Source organism: Falco peregrinus, chromosome Z, assembly GCF_023634155.1.
Source record: "Falco peregrinus isolate bFalPer1 chromosome Z, bFalPer1.pri, whole genome shotgun sequence".
NCBI lineage: Eukaryota > Metazoa > Chordata > Aves > Falconiformes > Falconidae > Falco > Falco peregrinus.
The window spans coordinates 34,925,123-34,946,359 of record NC_073739.1 but is presented as its reverse complement, the minus strand read 5'-3'; the positions used below and the strand labels follow the sequence as shown (position 1 = coordinate 34,946,359).

The 21,237-nt window shown below is 37.5% G+C and overlaps 1 protein-coding gene across 1 annotated transcript in view; it reads left to right on the top strand.

The window, feature by feature from the left end:
* FBN2 (fibrillin 2) overlaps positions 1–21,237 on the top strand; it is a 178,840-nt gene that overhangs the window by 75,095 nt on the left and 82,508 nt on the right. Inside the window, exons 12-19 of the mRNA XM_055791573.1 lie at positions 1,940–2,059; positions 2,618–2,743; positions 3,404–3,526; positions 4,617–4,739; positions 10,514–10,666; positions 11,569–11,622; positions 16,383–16,508; positions 19,494–19,619. Coding sequence (XP_055647548.1) covers positions 1,940–2,059; positions 2,618–2,743; positions 3,404–3,526; positions 4,617–4,739; positions 10,514–10,666; positions 11,569–11,622; positions 16,383–16,508; positions 19,494–19,619 — 951 coding nt within the window. The remainder of the gene's footprint in view (positions 1–1,939; positions 2,060–2,617; positions 2,744–3,403; positions 3,527–4,616; positions 4,740–10,513; positions 10,667–11,568; positions 11,623–16,382; positions 16,509–19,493; positions 19,620–21,237) is intronic.

Below are 21,237 nucleotides of genomic sequence, written 5' to 3'. Positions count from 1 at the left end.
ATGTGTGATCCTACTTGACCCTCCATATCAGCTGAGCACTGAGGAAAAAATACCCAATCTAGCACTCATGAGAAAGAGCATCCCAACAGCCAGGCACCATACAAAAGCATGAGAGCAGGGAACTACTATAATTACATAGAAGTCTACTGCAGTATAAAGATACACTTACTGTTTTCTTCATTGTATTTAACACTTTGAATTTTTCTTTTCTTTATCTTGCTTCATTCTTGTGGGTTTACTGGAGTGGTGCTATCAGTTGCTATGCAAATGTGAATGAACTAAATATGCTGAGAAGAGGTATTTGATTCTTCCATTTGCTTTGCCTTCATTTGTTTAATTCTTTATTCTAAACAATCTGATTGTATCTAGACACCAAGAGTGCTGTAAACCAGCTCATTAACTCAGCAATTTGGGCAAACTCAGATCTGTTTGATATGTATATTGATGCTATTGATTTTAATTGTGTATGCACTAACACAGTAAATCCTCTGAAATGTATGGTCTTGGTTTTGGTTGAATTAGAACAAAAGTAGCCTTTTGCCATTTCTTAAAATCAGGTCATTCATGATGCAATACTGTCTAGAAGTGCACACTTATTTAATGTATAAATGTTCTTAAAAGTTTTATTTCTCATTCCATCCCATTATTTCCAAGATGTAATGAGCTAAGTTTTAGAACTAGAACTGACAGAGGGTGGGTACAAATGATCAGCAAAATTACCCTGGGTTTTTCCTGGTATTTCTAGTAGTATATACTGCAAAATGCTCGCAAAAATCGTTGTTACTAAGAGCCAATCAGCAGTGACTTAGTTCCAGCTTCCTATGGCAGCTTACAGCCAGATACCAAAAAACTGCAAATCACCATTGGCTCTCTATTGTTAAAGCCTACCTAAATGCAAAGATGTGTAATTTCAGACCTGTAAGTGAAATGGAGGGCATAGCTGGAAGGAAAAAAGTAAAATTGGCAAAGCTAATTGATGAAGAAAGCAGGATTTCGTCAAGGGGTCTATTCAGTTTGTAACCCGTAAATTTAGCTGTAGTAGAGAAGAGCTGCTCAGGTCACACTCTGGTAGCTGCAGGAGATACTGAGCCAGCAGTCCTGCCTGGCAGAGCAGAGGGATGCGCTTGCTCCGCTCCCTGGATCACAGAGGACAAGGATCCTGGGAGGGATTAGAGGAGCGTAATGGGGAAGAACAGTGTTACTTCAGAGCTGGGAATAGCTGACTCATTGGTAACCGCTGGGGTTCAAATTTAGGAATGGTTCTTGAAAGGACTTAAAGTTTTCAGAGCCCTGTGTCAAGGAGTTATTTCCAAACAGTTACCCAAGATTTAAGGTGGTTAACGTGTGTTTGGTTGCACCCAAATACCAAAAGCCTTTGGAAAGGAGAGTAAGGTACTTTATAGAGAAAGGCTAGGTTAGGGGCATTACTCAAATGCAAAGAATGGGGTTGAGGATGCAATGGGGCATAAATAATTGAGATGTGATGTGCAGACTGGTGTCTCATTAAAAGTCCCTTTTGCTGGCCCCTCCTCACGTTTCTACAATATAAACCTGTAATGTAATGGGGGGTTGGGGGGTTGGATGACGTGATTATCTATGATTTTAAAATGCCAATTTTGATTTATATTAGTTTTATTCTGAAGAAGAATGAAGGGCCATTCAGTTAATTGAAACTGTGTTGAATGAAGTGGTGTTCTCTTTCACTAGGCAACGGTCAAATCCCATGTCTCAAAATCCTCACACATATTTTTTATTTTGTCTTTCAACAGGTGTATAAATGATGTGGTAGCATTTCACTCCTTAATGATTTTGCACCAACAACAAGTTTTAGTATTTAGCATTCAATTGTTAGCTACCATCTTTTTTACTTAGAAATTTCTAGTCTTGAAAAAAATATATACATTGTGAAGTCACTAATGCTTCTCTGTGCTGCCAACAGATGTTGACGAATGCACATCAAACCCATGCTCTAATGGAGACTGTGTCAACACACCCGGTTCCTATTACTGCAAGTGCCACACAGGTTTCCAGAGAACTCCTACCAAGCAGGCTTGCATTGGTAAGAAAATTTGCTTCACATTTACTGACATTGCAGATGTTCTGACCCCTTATGTCAGACGCTATTGGAGTTCAAAAAATAGTTAGCAGTACGATTTTGGTAAATCCCCAAAATTTTTATATTAATTGGAGCTCTACTTCTGGGCTACCATGCCATTTATTCTGCTGTTGTCTTTCAACGTTTATCCATTATTCTGTATTATCTGTCACTTGTCTAGGGAATTCTGCAACCAGGAATTCTACAAAAATTTCAGGAAACAGATGATTAGTATGACAGGTGTATATGTATGCAGATGAATATGTGAGTAGGTTTTTAAAGGTATTCATAAAGTAATTGCTGAGCATCACAGAATGTAGCACATACTGTATAAGTGTAAAGTAGTATTTTTCCTATCTCTGATACAATGAGAATAAATACGTAAACATCTTTGGAATTTTTTTTTCTAAGTAATATTTAAATAACATGACAGTATTTTTCAAAGCAGTAATTGTCACGATACTTTTTTACCTTATAGTATTTCTCTGATTGTGTGATTTTTATTTTTATTTTTTGCCTTAGATATAGATGAGTGTATCCAGAATGGTGTTCTTTGTAAAAATGGCAGGTGTGTAAACACTGATGGAAGCTTCCAGTGTATATGCAATGCTGGGTTTGAACTGACTACAGATGGAAAAAATTGTGTGGGTAAGAACTCTTCCAAATAATTGGCCAAGCATCAGCGTGGTGACTCTAGAAATCACAGTACTTCATATTACAATTAAGGTTACAATTAAGGATTCCTTTTTAAAATCAGGTATGACCTGAGGTGAACTCAGAGCCCCTGCATTCAAATAGTTATAATATGGAAATGCATGGTTTTAAAAAGAAAGATTGAGGTAATTTTTGTTTTGAAGCTGCATCTTTTCTCAAGGGTCCCAGGTGCCAATGCCATGAATAACATTTTTCCCTAAAGCTTCATTGCAAGTGCTCCATGTATTAGCACTGCTGAAGAAAAAACTGATTTTAATTTTGACTGCACTGTGTCAAAAAAATCTTCCTAGATAAACAAGCTCTTAATTCTATCAGGTGATTGAAACTTTTTATCCTTTCATGTAAGAAAGAAGTGGCACCCTGTTCTTCCATACACAGTCTGCTGAAACACACAAAGTAACTGATCACAGCGGGGAAAAAAATTGCTGCTTTGTCTATACAGTGAAAACTCTTCAGATACTTCATCAGACTTATGAGTAGAATTTAATCTTCAAATGAAGGAGTATGTCACATCAGATGTGATCGTTTATTTTTAATGTGTCATTTTCTGGAAGGTGAGGAACTATAAGCAGTTTTCTTTGCAATATTTTGCAGACCATGATGAGTGTGCCACTACAAACATGTGTTTAAATGGGATGTGCATAAATGAAGATGGGAGTTTTAAATGCATCTGCAAACCAGGATTTGTTCTGGCTCCAAATGGGCGTTACTGTACTGGTAATGTAGAACTGAGGGCTCATGCATTAAAACAATCTTGATTGAAAGTGGGTTTTCCTGTCCATTCGTTCGTGCAAGAATGGCAATCTCGTCACATGGCTTTAATATACTAATACCTTAATAACTCATTACAGTCAATTCCTTAAGCTGCCTAGAATAAAAATAAGTTTAACATACAAAAATAAATAACTAAATTATTTAATAGTACTGCGAAAGCTACAACAGATGATAAATTAGCTTTTGAATATTCTTGGAGCATTTTAAATGCAGCAGAATATGCAGCCCCTTCATGAAATGGTAAAGTGGGAAGTAATATGGGTTGTTTAAAAGGTTGGAAAGATTTTACACTGATGAACACACACAGTATGTTTTCCACACAACTATTTTGGCAATTCAGAGTGCATAACACTTAAGACATTGTATTTGCCACATAGCATTACAAACTTTTATAAGTGATGTAATTGAAATATTAAACGTTTTAAGAATAGAATCTGGTTTAGCTTCTGTTTTAAGTAAATTAGTGGAAGATAACCTGTTGCTGCAGAAGTTTGAATTTGAGTCGTTTCTGGTAAGTGCAAAATCATCCAAACTGTTAGTTTTCTGATTTGATGTTGAAACCTTTCTATGAATTTTGGTTTTCTGAATGTAGATGCAGCTTGGCTGTTGACTTAGGTAGAAATTGGTGACCAATGAAAAGTTTGTAATTAAAATTTACCATCAAGTGGATCTTCTGTGATTAGTGCTTCCTTAACTGTACTTTAAAACAAAGTTTAATATCATGGGATGGACAAAGGGGAGAATTTATCAGTTATTTTTCTTAGTGTAGAATCTGAAGTGTCTCTAATCCTATGTTTTTTCTGGTTTGCGTGATTTTTGGTTTGGTTTGGTTTGTTGTTTTTTTTTTAATAATGTGTAGATGGAATTTTGATTATTTACTGTAATTCCAAGATGAAATTTTTACTAGAAATAAAACAAGGATATGTTGATGATTCATCTGCTATCATAAAGTAATTTGGTAATGTTTTAAAAATATTAATTTTAATCTCGCCTAAAAACAGCAAATTGATTGTTTTGTGTTGCCTCCTGTTAGATATTGATGAATGTCTGACATCAGGAATTTGCATGAATGGTCATTGTATAAATACTGAAGGTTCCTTCCGGTGTGATTGTCCACCTGGCTTGGCTGTTGGAGTTGATGGTCGCGTGTGTGTAGGTAAGTGAGATATTTTTTTTCGTCAAAAAGCAAGTGGAATTATCAGGTTGTCATATTAAAGAAATACATCAAGTGGTATCCTTCTAGATAATGTTGACATCAAACCACAGAGGATCTGTTCTAGAATAAGTCCAGACTATTTGTCTTTTGTTTTGCTATGTGTTTGTGTTAATATATGTGCATGTGTGTATATATATTTATATTCAGTTATGAATCCGAATCACTAAGACATATCTTGGTTGCGACACTTTGTAATTTTGCACTCCCCTTTTCATTTCTTTCTCTAATCTGAAAACATTTTATTCTGCCTGTACCATAGTGTTAAAAAAGAAGCTCTAGGAGGAGAAATAGTGAAAACTAGATACACTTGTTTCTGTGAACTCAAATATCATTATTAAGAATTATTAGGAAATCTTGCATTATGCTATCCCATAAACCTAGTGTTAAAAGACAATAAGCTTAAATTCCTCTGTGGAATCAGAGTGGCACCACCTTTTGTTTACCAGTTACTCCTATAAACTAAATTTACAGTATTTATTCTTCCTGGCATCTCTTTTTTGTTTTCGGCATGCCCTTTGTAGTCTGCTGATGAATAATCTTTCGTCATATAATATGAACTGCAGTCTTATCCCCTCAAATGTTACTGGTTGACAGTTAATAGATTCTTCACCCAACTCTACCAGGAGCTCTAGCACTGGTTCAGGGAGCTCATTGGAGGAAAATGGAGCATTTTCAACCCGATGAAGAATAAAAAGGGGTAGACAGCAAGGCGTATTATTACCTTGTTTTCTGCTGATTGCTGATGAAGATGTTGGAGAGGAATATACATTTTATAAAAATTTCTGAGAGTGGTAGGACTACATGCACTAGGGACTGTGATACTGCAAAGTTCCTTAAACCGATTTAATCTGCATGAGATGCCAACTTTCCCTTCTTCTGAATTTTGAAGCATCAGTTATGTATCTTCTTTCTTCTTCCATAGCTCATGAATGTATCTATCATGAGGCATATTTTGTGTCCCTAGGTTCACTTAGTGGGTGGGCTTGACATTGAGCTTCAGCAGGCTAATGTGCATGGAAAGGGGCCTCCTTGAGTGAAAAGCACACCTCTGGCAGCATCACAACACATTAGCTTCACTTTGGTACATGACCTTGTGTGCTAGGTGCTTCTGGTTACTGGACTGCCATTGGAGCTGGTGTTAGATCGGGACAGCTGGTTATGTCATGATGTCTGACAAGTTCATGAAGCAGTAAATGCAAAGAGGTGACCATTGGCTTAGCTCTGCAATAGTCATATCTATTAATCAGCACTATGACTGTTCTTGCTGATGGGTGCATATACCTATGTCTTATCTGCCTGTGTCCAGATAAAGGAAAGACAGACTTCATCACAATGTTTTGATGCTGATCTCGTACTGAAAGGATGTGAGGTACTACATCCTTACATTACTATTATCAATTCATTTTAAATAAGATTTTAAATTATGCAGAAGTTCATTATCCTTTAAAATAAAATCTAGTGCAAGCATTCCTGTCAAGTGCCTGCACAAGTTGGCCCTTTCTGTTACCACTTCAGTTTAAAAATGCACAATAAAAACCCAGAATGGCTTTAAAAATAGGCTAATAAAAAGACAAAACACCTTCTCAGTCTCTCAACTGAAACCCAAATATTTGTTGTTTTGAATAAATGAGATATTTAGTTAGCAAAACTATACTAAAGATTAAACTAACAAAAGCAAGGTTTGCTCTCTCCTATATGGTAGCCAAATTGTTTTCTTGTGGTTTATTAAACATTTGGAGAAAAGCAATGAAAAGATAAAACAATGAGAATAGGCTTGGTATACTGTTTTTAGTATAGGAACTTCACGGCTTAGTGACACAGCAGCAAAACCAGATTTGAGTACAAGCTGTTCAGTACCTTTTTTGTGGTCCAAGTTGGCCTCATCATTACCCCTGTCAGTGATACAGCTGCAAAGAATCAATGCAGCGCTCTTTTTTCTGTGCTTTCATTCACCTAATGCTACCATAGTTCTAGCAGCTAAAGGCTTCACAAGTTGGCCATCGGCTGTGAACACTATTTTTTATTTGAAAAAGTTCAGCTTCACATGTCACATAGCTTTAAGGTTTGCCATAAATGCTTAGATTTTCAACAGGAAATACCCTTAATATGACAAAAATCATAAAGCAGAATCACAATTTATTTGGAAAATTAATTTTAAAAAGATGATGTAATTATTCCAGGCATAAAGTAACATAAGAAATTTCAAATATTGCATATCAAAAATATCCTTATACATGACCTTTTGATAGAATTTCTAAGGCAATCTGCTGTTTAGAATTTTATGTGTGTGTGTGTATATATATGTATGTGTGTTTATATATACATAGACATGCTGTGTTAACTACAGGAATTCGCTGTCTGGCTATTCTGTCCCATATCGTACATGAACTAAATAATACTTTTCAGACACTCCAGCTGCTAGAATATTTGTAGTCTGAAAGTTGGTAAGTTACATGTGGCTTCCTTTTAACAGTATTCCCACAAATGTGCTAGGTAATTAGCAAAAATGCAAAATCAAAGAGCCTGCAATCAAATTCTGTCACTCTTACTTTGAGCTCTATTTTACTTCTGAATAGTGCCATTGATTCTGGTGGGACCATTCATAGAATAAATTTCTTTTTTATTTAGTATTAATAAGTATGGCAGGGTCAATCAGAAAATGTTATACAGGTTTGGAATGAAAAAATGCATCAAGGGGGGACAAATGGGGGATAAATACTCAGAGCCAAACTGGTGTTTGCAGGCATTTCAGGTTTAGCTATACTTCTAACTGCAGCTCCATGCTCAGATACCTCAGCTGGCTCTCTGTGTGTGTTTGTGTATCACCTCAGAACTTGTACTGAGCTATGGCTATGGCTTTGTGCAGTGTTGAGACACTTATAATTCAGTCTGCGGTTCACACCTCTGCCCAAAGCTATAGTCATGCAGAGCAAAATAGTTAAGTTTTATTTCACCCTGGTTATACTGCAGAATCATACCTCAGAGTGCCTGTCATGAACATTGCATGATTTGATCTTCTGAAGAACCTGGAGGGTGCAGTGACTTGCACTGAGAATTGGTCAATCAATCTTTTCAACCAACCTTGACCATAATTGTGATGGTGATAACATTTGCAGATGTTGGAAGGTTGGAAGGGCTACGCCACAAAATTTTAAGAGTCTAGAAATGCTATTATCTGGGCAACAGTGGTTTCCTATAAACAAGTGCACAGTTACAGCAGTACCAATGCTAAACTCTGATCTAGGGCATAAAATAAGTTCTCCAGTGTTCTGAAATTAGTAGCCAAAGGCTGATCAAATTATATATGGGGAGCAGGGCAGGTTCCATCAGTAAGGTGCATGCTCAGAGCTGTTGTGACATTGGGAACCTAAGCTTGGTGAGGTGCTATTGCCAACAGCAACTGAACCATGGATAAAGCAGTTCTTGTCCTTCTATCCTTGTTATCAGCATGGGAAGCACAGCCCATGGAGGACATTTTTCCTGTCATACGATTGCTGTTTTGCTTCTGGGGGATCCAGCTTGGTTCCTCATCCTGCACAGGCTTTGTGAATCACTGTGTGGATAAGACTGTTCTATAACTAGTTAGGCAATCCTCCCCAAATTCCCTGTGGAAACACTGCTTTCTGTGGTAAAGCACCTGCTTTCTTCTTATGCAAGAGCAGTTGCTCAGTACATCTGTAGCTTCCTCCAGCTACTGCCCACATTTCACATCTTTAAAGACCTTCCTACAGTGCTTTTTTGCACACTTCCCAATCTTTTCTCCCCCTGAAATTTCCCTCGGTGCTATTTCCTTCCCTTGAATTGCTTCTTCATTCTCTCCCAGACACCTAACTAGAAGGAAGCTTTCACTTCTGTGACAGGGCAATGATCGAAGCCCCTTTACTCATGGCAGAGCATGGCAGAGTGGCATCTGGACTTGTTGGATGTGTGGGGAGAGGATGTGATGCAGCTAGCTATTTCGTAGAGTACATGAACAGACATTTCTTGTGCAAAAATTCCTGATTGTTGTCAAGCATAATAATCTTTTCCTGCTGTCAAATGCAAGCAAATTGTGCTGGCTTCACCTTGACTCTTGGCAAGGAATAAGCCCTGAAATCTGGGCCACAATTAACTGTGCTCCAGAACTATCTGTTCCATGGGATACCAAAAGCAAGAAAAACATTTATGTGCAGGCAATCCTGTTTTATCAGAGCCAGCTTACAACACTTGAAGAACAGGCAGAACACATAAGGAATTGCCAGTTCTTATATGGATTGGCACAGGGTATTCAACATCCACTGTAAGATTTTTCGTGCAACTTTTCTTCATTGTTTTGAGGTCATCTTTTAAGTAGATAACTAACTGGATTCCCTTAGACCCTACTCGGTTTCTGAGTGCACCCAAGTTCATGTCGAGGCCAAGTGTATAGTAGTTTTACTGGGAGATGGACAAGGAGCACGAATTAAAGCCATGTGCTGGCCTGTTCCATAAAGATGCCTGAAACAAAAAGTGTTTCTGTAGCTTCAATAAGTGTCTGTAGAAGTGTAAGAGCCAAAACTAAAGGCTATTTGCTCTACCTGTATCCTGCAGTTCTCAACCACACTTTTAGATGGACTGTCCACCCACTTGCCTGTTAGAAGATTTCCAATATTATCTTACAAGCAGATATGAAAAAGGCATCTAACCCTGACTGAAAAACCAAAACAACAACAAAAAATAAAAAAAACACATAAAAAGGGATCTAAGAGACATTCTCATAGTTCCTGCATAAGCATAGCAGATGGTTATAGCTGCAAAGGTAGGGCTGAAGGCCTGCCTTGGGAGCTGCAGCTCTTGGGAGATGTGCATAATTTTTCTGCTGTCCTTTATGGCATGATTTTTATGGTTGGAGACCTTCCAGGTATTATCTGGTTTCTTTGTGTAATAAGTGGTGGTTTGTCCTGGCCATCATTTTCATCCCCCTCCCCAGGTATGGCGCTTTAATTTCCATAGTGGCTTTTCAATCACAAACCTCTAGAACTTTCTTATGCTTTAGGCAGTAGTGCCACTTTCCCCACTATCTAGTCATGTGGAAGAATTGCTGAATTGCTCTTCCTAGCTAGGTATTGGGACCTCTTTGATATCCTAAACCTAAGCCAGCACTGGTGCCAGTTTACATATTAATCTATTAAGGCAGCCATATCATGTAAACACTGGTCTGAACAATATGCTGAAATTGCACTTCTGCTCAGAATTTGTAAATTCAGTAGGAGGCTATGTTCTTCTTTTTGGAAAAAGGTAGACTCCCATATTGCCAGCACTGGCCTGCTGGTGAGTTATCCTACATAAAGAACCATTTTGGAAGTAAACAGGAGATCTGCATGTCCAGGTTATGGTTGTAGTACTTCTCAAAGGCAAAAATTCATCACCACATGGTGATTCAAGCTTTCTGTGTTTCTTACTGACACACATGTTGACGGATTTACAAAGCTGCTCTGATGAGTGGGTGATCTTTGCTGGGTAATATGGAATGCTTTTAAATTTGCTCACAATATGCTGCTTCAGGTGGTTTTAAAGTGCTGTGTAGAATTGCCCTTGATGCCATCAGGTTTATTGTAGCTGAGCAGTGGAGGTGTAGCCAATGTAACCATTTTGTTAAACAATTTCTTTTTATTTTACCTCTTGTTGAGAGAGTATGCATGCATTTCACAGTCAGCCTAAGGAAATAAATTATTTCTTTGTTTGCCCTTTCATAGATACTCATATGCGTAGCACATGCTATGGAGGCATCAAAAAAGGAGCATGTGTGCGTCCTTTCCCTGGTGCTGTGACAAAGTCTGAATGTTGCTGTGCCAATCCTGACTATGGTTTTGGAGAGCCATGTCACCCCTGTCCTGCTAAAAACTCAGGTAAAATTTTGTTTCTTTGAATACTACAGTGGACATACAGACTTAAAAATACTCATTCAGATCAGGTTGTTCATGTATTTCATGCCTTAAAGTGCACTGAATAGGGTACTTAATGGAATTGTACACTGCTTCTGGAAATGGCTTGTCCTTCAGAGAAAAACTCTCTGGTATTTTATGTTGAGTGTTTGTGGTTTTATGCATTTTAACATTTAGGGTGAACCTAGTTCCAGAGCTGGACAGACTGTGATAAAATTCAAGATGAAGAACATGAGTATGCTATGGATGAACTTGAGTCCCTGAATGAAGTGTTTGCTTTAAGTAATAATACTTTGAAGAGACAAGCAGAGTGCTCTGATGAATCTGTAGATTTCCTAGTTAAACCAATCCAGTTTAAAAGAGCAGCCCACATTAATTGTAGAAATTTGTATTTCATTTTACAAGAATCAGTTCTCTGGTAAACATGGGGGTTGATTAAAAAAATAATCTCTTGAATATAGAATTGAGATGATGTATCTTGGACAGTATTTCCATTCAGTGTAGTTTTCTGAAATAGCAGAAAACTATTTAGAAGAAATTAAATAAAGCTGGCATTATGGTTGAAAGCAGTAACTTAAGGAGACAATACTGTCAAAAAGCATAACGAAATCACTTGAGCGTTTTAATTCTTGCTATCAAATTTCATTTTTTTATATATGTGAAAGTTCAGGGTGTAATGCTGCTTAAGGTATTTAGCTTTATTATCTATAAATAGTTATTTCATGTGAACATTGGCATTTTATTAGTTACATTGTAGGAAAAGCATTTTGAAAAAAGCAAGTGGATTTGATTTAGGATTAAAGAAAGTGAAACACTGGAAATAACATTTTCTTTTTTCTCCACCATCTCTTGCTTCAATTGAGTAGCTGAATTCCATGGCCTTTGTAGCAGTGGGACAGGTATTACTGTGGATGGACGAGGTACGTTGCACATTTTCTTTAATGCATATGATTCAAGGTTAAACAAATATACTCAGAATTGTATTTTTCTGTAACATACTAGAGTGGAGGTTTTTGCCTCAAGATTAATATGTTGATTTTAGTATTTTCATTATCAAAGTACAATAATTCAGTGTTGTCTAAAGAAGAGGCCAGAATTAATCCTCTACCTTGGATTCTGACTGACCCTGACAATCGAAAAAAAAGTAATCCATTTTAAAGGTTTGACCTGGAATTCATTTTTATTTTTTAGAATAGTCATCATACTGTTCTCCCTCATTTGGGGAATGACAGGAGCCACTTGCTTTTGTAGCTGATTTTCAGTCAGCTGGGGTAGTAATAGAGCAGGTTTCACTCCAGGTCCAGTGTTCACTACATGGACTGCTTCCATGGAGGGATCATTTCTCTGGTGACTCAGAGTTGGAAGGGAGCTGTCTAAAAAAAGTCCTGAAATAAGCGCTTGCATTTAGTACTGGGAATTGTAAAGCTCCAGCTCCTTTTTCTAGTACCACAGAGAGAGGGATTTTAAAAATAATAGCTGAGCCAGGCCTGAAGTAGGGGTGATACATGCTGCAGCTGCCAAATAAGTAGAGTAGGTTGAAGAAGGAATGGTGGAACACGGTGTTATGATTTGCTGCTAGATAGTTCCTTGATGAGTTAATAAAGTTGCAGCCAAATTAAAGCAGATACATATTTCCAGGCATTTAATTTGTATAGCTTTTATCCTTGTCAGCATTAAAGCTCCTATTCAGTTCAGCGGGAACAGCATGAGACCCTCTCATCATTATACTTAGTAACAGCCTACATAACTTTTAAAAATAGTACTATAATAAAAGAAATTCTGTGTCTGTTCAGTACTGTAAGTATATATGCATAGTTTTTTCTTCTCTATGAGCTCATTGCTTAACGTGTTGCCAAACTTACAAGCAATTTGAAATCCATAGAGTTTGTAAATTCTCTCGGCTTTCTTTTCAGTGAATTTTAAAAGTTCTATTTGATGAATCTCTAAATCTCATGAAGAAATAATGGCAATGTACAATAACACTGTTGTACAAACAGCATCCTACCATAAGAATTTGTATGTAGTCTGGTAGAGAGGTTCTATGTTCTTTTGGATACACAGAAAATACAACTTCTCACTGAAAATGTAAAACCAGTTGTGGTCTATACCAGCTGCATGGTAAAGACTATAATCTCTCAGGGGTTCATGTTTCAGCTGAAGTCCCTTTTTGTTTAGGCTTCAAAGAAAACCCTAGTATTTTCTGGACAGCTAGCAGACACCTTGCAGACAATTTTCTTGCTGCTGCTCCTATCATGCTTATAGCAAGGGACTTTGTTTGCCAGTTCCATTTCCTAAAGGAGAGGAATTCTGATCCCACATTCAACCCCTAACAAAAATTCCGTTGTGTTCCTCATGCATTCTCATTTTCAAGAATGAGTGGGAATATACTTTATTAGTGAAGCTCTTGTCATAGAGATTTTGTTTTACTTTTAGTTGATACATAGCTTGTTAATTAGACAGCAGACCATCACCACATCCCTACTCCTCTCTTTCAGCTTGTGATTAACAAGTGCAAAACATTCATGTCTTCATCTGGGAGAAATCTGGACATAGTGAGGACAGAGATTTTACATTCTTGTATAATATAAAAAATAACAAGAAGGGCTGGATGTTCTGAAATCATTAAGTTGATAAGGAGAGGGATATTAATGAAATTGCATGGCTTGTCCCAAAGATACCAACAAGTTTACTAAATGACAGAAAACTTTTTCTCAGAAGAAAACGTAGAGCTGAAGTATTATGCAAATTCGTATTTTCTTACAAAAAAAAAAGTCTTACAAAATTTTCAGATGTCTCATAGCTTTGAGTTTCATCCAGGGATAGCATGATTTTTCCAAATGTGTATCTGAGTATATGTAATTCATGATCTAAACTGCACTTTGGTTGTCCTTTATAAAAGAAAATGTCCTTTATAAAAAAATTGAGCAGGACAAGTATAAAACAAGCTTTTTATGAAGTCACAGCTAGGCCAGCACCCCTGCTGTTCTTTCAGAGTTTGGAAAGGGAACTATTTTAAAGTAATGGACTTACCGTATGAGAAGAAATAACTTAATATTGAAAAACCCTCTTTTCCTCAGAGGCAAAAAAATATTAAAACTAGCCTGTTCCTGTTCTTATAGTTCATATGAATATTTTGGCATTTTCCAACAGCAGAAATTCAATATGGGACTGTAAATTCAGGGAATATATCTCATTCATCATCCTATTCTGTTAATCCAAGAAAAAATTTAAATTTCCAACAAGTGCTATAATTCCTGTAAGACTGAGTATTTTGTGATATTGACCTATGCATGAGTTCTGTATCAAGAAAAGTATTTGTGTCACCTAGTAATTTATAACTTCTTACCTAGATCCTTAATTCACAGGCACTAAGTGCACAGGCTAGATATTTTGCAACATTACAAACACATAGTTCCCTATTGATTTAGGTTGGAAAGAATATCTGGACATCATCCAGCCTAACCTTCTGCTCAGAGCAGGGGTAACTTCAAAGTTGAATCAGGTTTCTCAAGGCCTTGCCTAGTGGAGTTTGGAAAATCTCACAGGATGGAGTTCCCATAGCCTCTCTGGGCAGCTTGCGCTCATGCTCAACCACTCTAATGAGGGAGAATTGTTTTCCTGGTGTTAAAATTTTCCCTGTTGTAACTTGTACCTGTTTTTTCTTGCCCTGTCATTGTGTACCTCAAATAAGAGTCTATCTCCATCTTCTCAGTAATCATCTCTTAAAATCAGAGAACTGCTGTTGGATGTCTCTGTCATCTTTCCTTTTGCTGGCTAAACAAGTCCAGTTCCCTTAGCCTGTTCTCATACATCAGGGACTGATTCTGCTGAGGGACATTAATCACCCTTTTGGAAAAGCAGCACAACAAACTGAATGTAGTCCAGGAGACTCTTGTAGTACACTGAGGATAATTTCTTAATCCAGGTGATAGACAGCCTAACCAGAGGAGAAGCATTACTGTAACTGTTGCTTACCAATACAGATGAACTAATTAGTGAGGTCAAGACTGATGGCACCCTGGGCTGTAGTGATCTTGCCCTGGTGGAACTCATGATCTTAAGGGATATGGGCCAGGTGAAGAGTAAAGCCAGTGAATTTTAAGACAATTTTCAGTTGTTTAAGGAAATAGTGGATGGGACCCTCTGGGAAACTGCCCCTGTGGGCATAAAGGAGCAGAACAGCACTGGCAGCTTTTAAGGACATTTTCCTGAGATTGAAAGCTCTCTATTCACGTGTGAGAAATTAGGCAAGGAAGGCAGGAGACCAGTATGGCTAAGTAAAGACCTTCTGGTCAAACTACAGCATAAGAAGGAAATCCATAGGCAGTTCAACCAGGGACGTGTATCCTGGGAAGAATACAGGGACGCTGCCTAGATGTATAAGCATGGGATCAAGAAACCTAGGATACAGTTGGAGCTGAGTTTGGCGAGGAGTGCAAAGAATACGACAGGCTTCTACAGATACGTTAGTTGGAAAGGGAAGATGACAAGAACATGTACACAGACACACACAAACACAATAAATAGGACAGGAGAGCTAGTGACAACTGACATGGAGAAGGCTGAGGTACTCAACAGGGTTTTTTTCCTTTCACTGTTAATCACTTTTCCTGTATCTCTCAAGTCTCTAAACATCAAGGCAGGGATGGGGAGAACAAAGGCCCTCCCACCATGGGAGAAGATCAGGTTCAAGACCACCCAAGGAACCTGAACATACACAAATCCATGGGATGTGATGAGATGCATCCCAGGGTCCTGGTGAATGTAGTTGCTAAGCCATTCACCATCATATTTGAAAAACAGCAGTCAGGCAAAGTCCCCAGTGGGTGCAGAAAAGGGAATATTGCACCCATTTAAAAAAAAAAAAAAAAAAAAGATAAAAAAGATAAAGAGGATGATGATATGAACTACAAACCAGTCAACCTCACCTTGGTGCACAATAAGATCATGGACCATATCCTCCAGGAAGTTATGTCAAAACATGGAAGACAGAGGTGATTAGAGACAGCCAACATGGCTTCACTAAAGACAAATGTACAGTGGAGTGACTGCACCAGTGGACAAGGGACAAACTACTGTCATCTACCTTGACATCTGTAAGACCTTTGATACAGTCCCTCACAACATTCTTCTCTCTCCACTAAATTGGAAATAGATAAATTTGGTGGGTGGACTGTTGGATAGATAAGGAATTGGCTGGATGGTCATGTGAAGAGTTATAGTCAATGACTCAGCGGCCAAGAGGAAACCAGTAACAAGTGGTGTCCCTCAGGGGTCTATACGGGGACCAATATTGTTTAATGTCTTCATCAATAATATAGATAGTGGGATTGAGTGCACCCTCAGTAAGCTTGCAGGTGACACCAAGCTGAGTGGTGCAGTTGATTTATTAGAAGCAAGAGATACCATCCAGAGGGACCTTGACAGACTTGAAGCGTGGGCCCATGTGAACCTCATGAAGTGGCCCAAAACTGCACACAGTATTGCAGGTTTGGCCTCTCTAGTGTCAAATAAAGGGGAATAATAAATTCTTTCAGCCTTCTGGCTGCCCCCTTGCTATACCCTTGCTCTGAATGACAGCCCCAACATCCAGTGAGTCAGATATTGTCCATGTCTATCAAAGGATCAGGTATTTCATGTCTCTCAGTATCTGATTATATTCTGTGTTGTGTTAATATAGATATTAATGAGTGCGCATTGGATCCTGATATTTGCTCCAATGGAATTTGTGAAAACTTACGTGGCAGCTATCGCTGTAACTGTAACAGTGGCTATGAGCCCGATCCTTCTGGGAGGAATTGTGTGGGTAAGTTGCTCAAATTTTTTATTATTGTTGAATAATTAATCACTATATTGATGCTAATTCGAACTGATAGAATTAGGTCGCAAGACATCTACTTAAAGCTTAAATGCAAAAAATCTCTAATGAAACTGTTTTTCTCAGTCACTGCACAGCAAATATTCTTAGTGGTATATTTTTCCATTATTTGGCAGGAGGTTCGGGAAGTGTAAGCAGGAGATATCATTGCAAGTTAGGAATTAATTTCCTGAAAAGCATGGATCAGTTTGTGTTATATTTTAATGCATAACATTTGGCAAGACCACCTAAAAGGTGTTCCTTTCAAGGCTGGATGATAATTTGCCAAGAGCTGAAGGTCACGATTATGCATAATAAAATGTAGCAGATGGTTGTCATTATTATAATGAATGATAACTGGTGGCCTATGTACACAGTCTCGGCAGTATGCAATAATTCGTCATGTCCCCAAGTTATACAAGTGCAGCAGAGTGGATTGCTGCACGGTTCATCCTCTAATTTCTGAAAGCTTCAGCTCATGAGGGAATCGGTGACCCACTCTTAGGATTACACAAATCATGTCTGAACAGTGGGCTGAAGTGTAACAGCTATTCTTCTGTTCTTCAGAATTTTGAGTCACCAGTGTATGGGGATGATTCACTTCAGAAACTTCTAATTATCATTTCTAGTTTGGTTTGGGTTTATACCAGGCTGTTGTTGAGTATCTAGATACATTTGCTGCAAGTGTTTAGGAATACCCAACAGAAGATACCTATGTTATACATTTCACTCTCTGTCTAATTGATTTTATTATTCATGGCTGCGCGTGAAATTCAGTGTTATTTTTTATTTTATTTTGGGGATTTTTGCATCCAAAACCAGTGTATTATACCACAGGGACATCATACAATATATCACTTATAGTCCTGTTATAGTCCTGTAATTTTAAACAGAAAGATGAAGTTTGTGTTAAAAGCTAGTGGACATCTATCTAAAACATTAGAGTTATAAGTACTGTCCTACTTTCTGATGTGTTTATTCTGGGAAATTACTGTTCTCTACGCTTAAAGGTTTACTGACCTATCAATGGTATTTGTGGTCAACAAAATCCCACCATTTTTGGTAGGGAAAACCTGGAGTATATAACTGGTAGAATATTAATACCAAACATTCCTACCTAGTGATGCAAAGCAAACACAGTTATAGAAGTGTTTCTTTTCATCTGCTTCACTTAAGGAATTTTACAGCTAATTACTTTCTAAAGACCCTAAATATGACCTTTTGGCAGGAAAGGCACTGCTGCAGAAAACTATTGGTAGGTTTTTTTAAATACTTCACATAATATTCTTTTTCCAAATGGATTTTATGGCAAGGAATTTTATTTATCTAGTTACACTTGGGATTATGTAAGTGCTAGCATAGGTATATGTCTGTTTAATTATTTAAATAGAAGTACAACATACTGACTGTGGCAATGCATTTATTCTTAGGAGAATTTTTGCACAAGAGAATTTCATTATGAACACTCAAATAAAGGCTTGAATTATTTTAATTAGTGATACAGATTATGAGCTGCCAGGAAATAAAAATGGTTATTAAATGCAGACAGTATTTTTGTCAGTTTGAAGTGTTTTTAAAGCATGAACTATATTGTTCTGTGTTTTTACAGTGCATATCACAATAGATTACAGTCCAAATCTGAAGTTGCTCTGTGAGGTTCTAAAGTAATACATTCATAGCACTGCTAGTTTGGGTTAAAGGGTTGTATGATGACAAGCTTAAAAGTAAAATCTGTTGCTCTTGAAAATGTCAAATTCCAAATCCATCCTTCTCTACTTAGTTAAAATCAGATGAGGTTAGATTAAGTACAGGTTAGTTCAGAAGAGCTTCTTTACAGCTGCCAGACTTCAGCCTCGGGTTCGTCTTCTGGGGAAATGTAGACTTTATTGTCTGAATACTAAAGGAATTTTTAAGTATGTCTTGCAAAATCTAATGTAGTTGGGAAACTACAGCAGCCTCCAGATTGTAATTATATTGCATTGTTGTTTTTCTTCTTTGTTTTTAAATTTAAAGTCTCTGAAAAATCTAGTTGGTTTAAGATTTCATTTGCAACATTAAGTTTGGGAAGTCAAGCAGTCAAAATATAGGAGAAACCCTGAAGCAGGATGAAGTGTCAGGTTTATCATAGCTTATTCTGTCAGTGTTCTTCTATAGGTTTAAGTATTTGTGACATGTGATGGGCTTTAAAAGAAAGTATCTTAAAATTATTTATTATTTTTAAAAATAAACAATAGGGCAATGAGGAAGATGGATTTTTTAATATTATTATTAGCATTATATGTAGTTGGTGTAAGAGCAGTTCAGGGAGTGATGGTAATTTATGGGGTTTTCCTATTCAGTGTGCTTGATATCCTAGTATTAATCATCGGGGGCTTTTTTAATACAGTATACCTCTGGAGGGAAGGCACATACATGTGCTGTTAAGATGTCTGCCATACATGAACTGCACAATTTAGATTTTAACAAACATACTCACTTCATGGATAACAAAATCGATTTTTGGCCACCTAACAGGATTAGAATGGTAATATTAACGTACTGTGATTTGTGTGTTTTAAAAAAATAAAATTAAAATGCTGGTTTTAAAGCAAATAGACCTTTGTGAAGTTGTCATGGTAATATAGTCATACAGTTGACAAAGGCTCCCAGGTCATTCCAGGAAAACATAAATATTATTTTAAGACTATGAACTATTTTAGAGCCTGCTAACAAAAAACTTTAAAAGCAGAACAGAATTTTTTGTAATAAGGATCTGAAAATGTATTAGATTTTTGAAACTAGAATTGGCATTTTTACTTGCTCAGTCTCTGTTGTAGAAAATTGCATATCTGGCAATATAATTGTTGCTGTAGAAAGCAGCAAGGGCTGCTTGTGGAGGTGAAGGCATCTCATGGCATTTGCACTCATTGGTATGTCTAACTCCTCTTTTTGCAGACATTGATGAATGCTCAATGAACGGGCTGCTGTGTGACAACGGGCTCTGTCGAAACAGCCCTGGCAGTTACAGCTGCACCTGTCCAAAGGGTTATGTATTCAGCACTGAGACAGACACGTGTGAAGGTGAAAAATCTGCAAGTTGTGTTCATTTTATTGTTTATCATATAATACTAAAGCTAAATGATCACAAAAGATTCCGAGTAGTGAAAATAACAGAGGGAAAGACAGAACTAAGATACTGCATCCATCATTGCATTCCGATTGCAATTTCTCTCAGTACCTTTTAGTATGGGGTCTTATCATTGAATTTATTTGCAAGTAGACAGTTGTCATGGTTTAACCCCGGCCAGTAACTAGCACCACACAGCCGCTCACTCATTCACCCCACAGTGGGATGGGGGACAGGATTGGAAGAGAAAAAGTGAGAAAATTCAGGTGTTGAGATAAAGACAGTTTAATAGGTAAAGCAAAAGCCGTGCACACAAGCAAAGCAAAACCCAAGGAATTAATTCACAACTTCCCGTGGGCAGGCAGGTGTTCAGCTATCTCCAGGAAAGCCGGGCTCCATCACACATAGCAGTTACTTGGGAAGACAAATTGGGAAGACACTCTGAGCATCCCCCCGCTTCCTACTTCTTCCCCCAGTTTATATACTCAGCATGACATCATATGCTATGGAATATCCCATTGGCTAGTTCAGGCCAGCTGTTCTGGCTGTGTCCCCTCCATATGTCCTGTGCCCCTCCAGCCCTCTCGCTGGCAGGGCCTGAGAAACTGAAAAGCCCTTGACTTGGTATAAACATCACCCAGCAACAGCCAAAACCATCAGTGTGCTGTCAGCGTTGCTCTCACACCAAATCCAAAACACAGCACTGCACCAGCTACTGAGAAGAAAATTAACCCTATCCCAGCTGAAACCAGGACATCAGTTCTTTTCTATATGAAAATACTTGCCTTTCCTTAGATAAAACATTTTTAAGCTTGAATAAAGGGGAATATATGCTTGCATTTGACCATGTAGCGAAGACACTGAATCTGTTATTTAGGGAAATGTGTCAGTTTTGATCACAGTCTCTTCTTTCTTTTCTCCCTTAAGTCAGTGACAATAGTTATTTCTAGATCAAATTCATGTATTTGTGATGCTTTATGTGGTGTTTGAATTGCAAGATCTGGATGCTCCTGCCTGTTGATAATAAAAATTGTCTTTTATTTTTAGAGTATAATCAAAATTGCTTTCTTATATTATGAATGAGCACAGATGTTAGAGCAATGAAAATGTTACATAGCAGAAAATAATGAGAAGTTTTAATTAGAAAAGAAAAATTAAGCAGGGCTGTACAAAAAAAGTCAAAATAGAAGCATTACCTTTTGTCTCAGTTTTTAATGAATATTGAGTAGTAGAATTTTACTGGTCTTTTCCATTAGTTTTTATTTGGTTCCATGATATGTAAATGTAAATATTTGTTGTCATTAGAAAACTTTTACAGTAAATAGTCTTCCAATTTTGTGAGTGATGGGGAAGCTATAATGCTTTGTTATGGAATACCTGTTATGTGAACCAATGTCACTGTCCAGATTTATCTGAAGCCCTGGAAGCCATTATTGTATTCAGCTGCTTGTTGTTACTGATCAGACACAAGTTACTGCCATACAACTAAGCAAACATATAGAAAGGAAAGTGGAAGCACTTTAAACCATCCTTGCTGTGTAAGATCAGACAGGGTAACTTACAGCATTACCT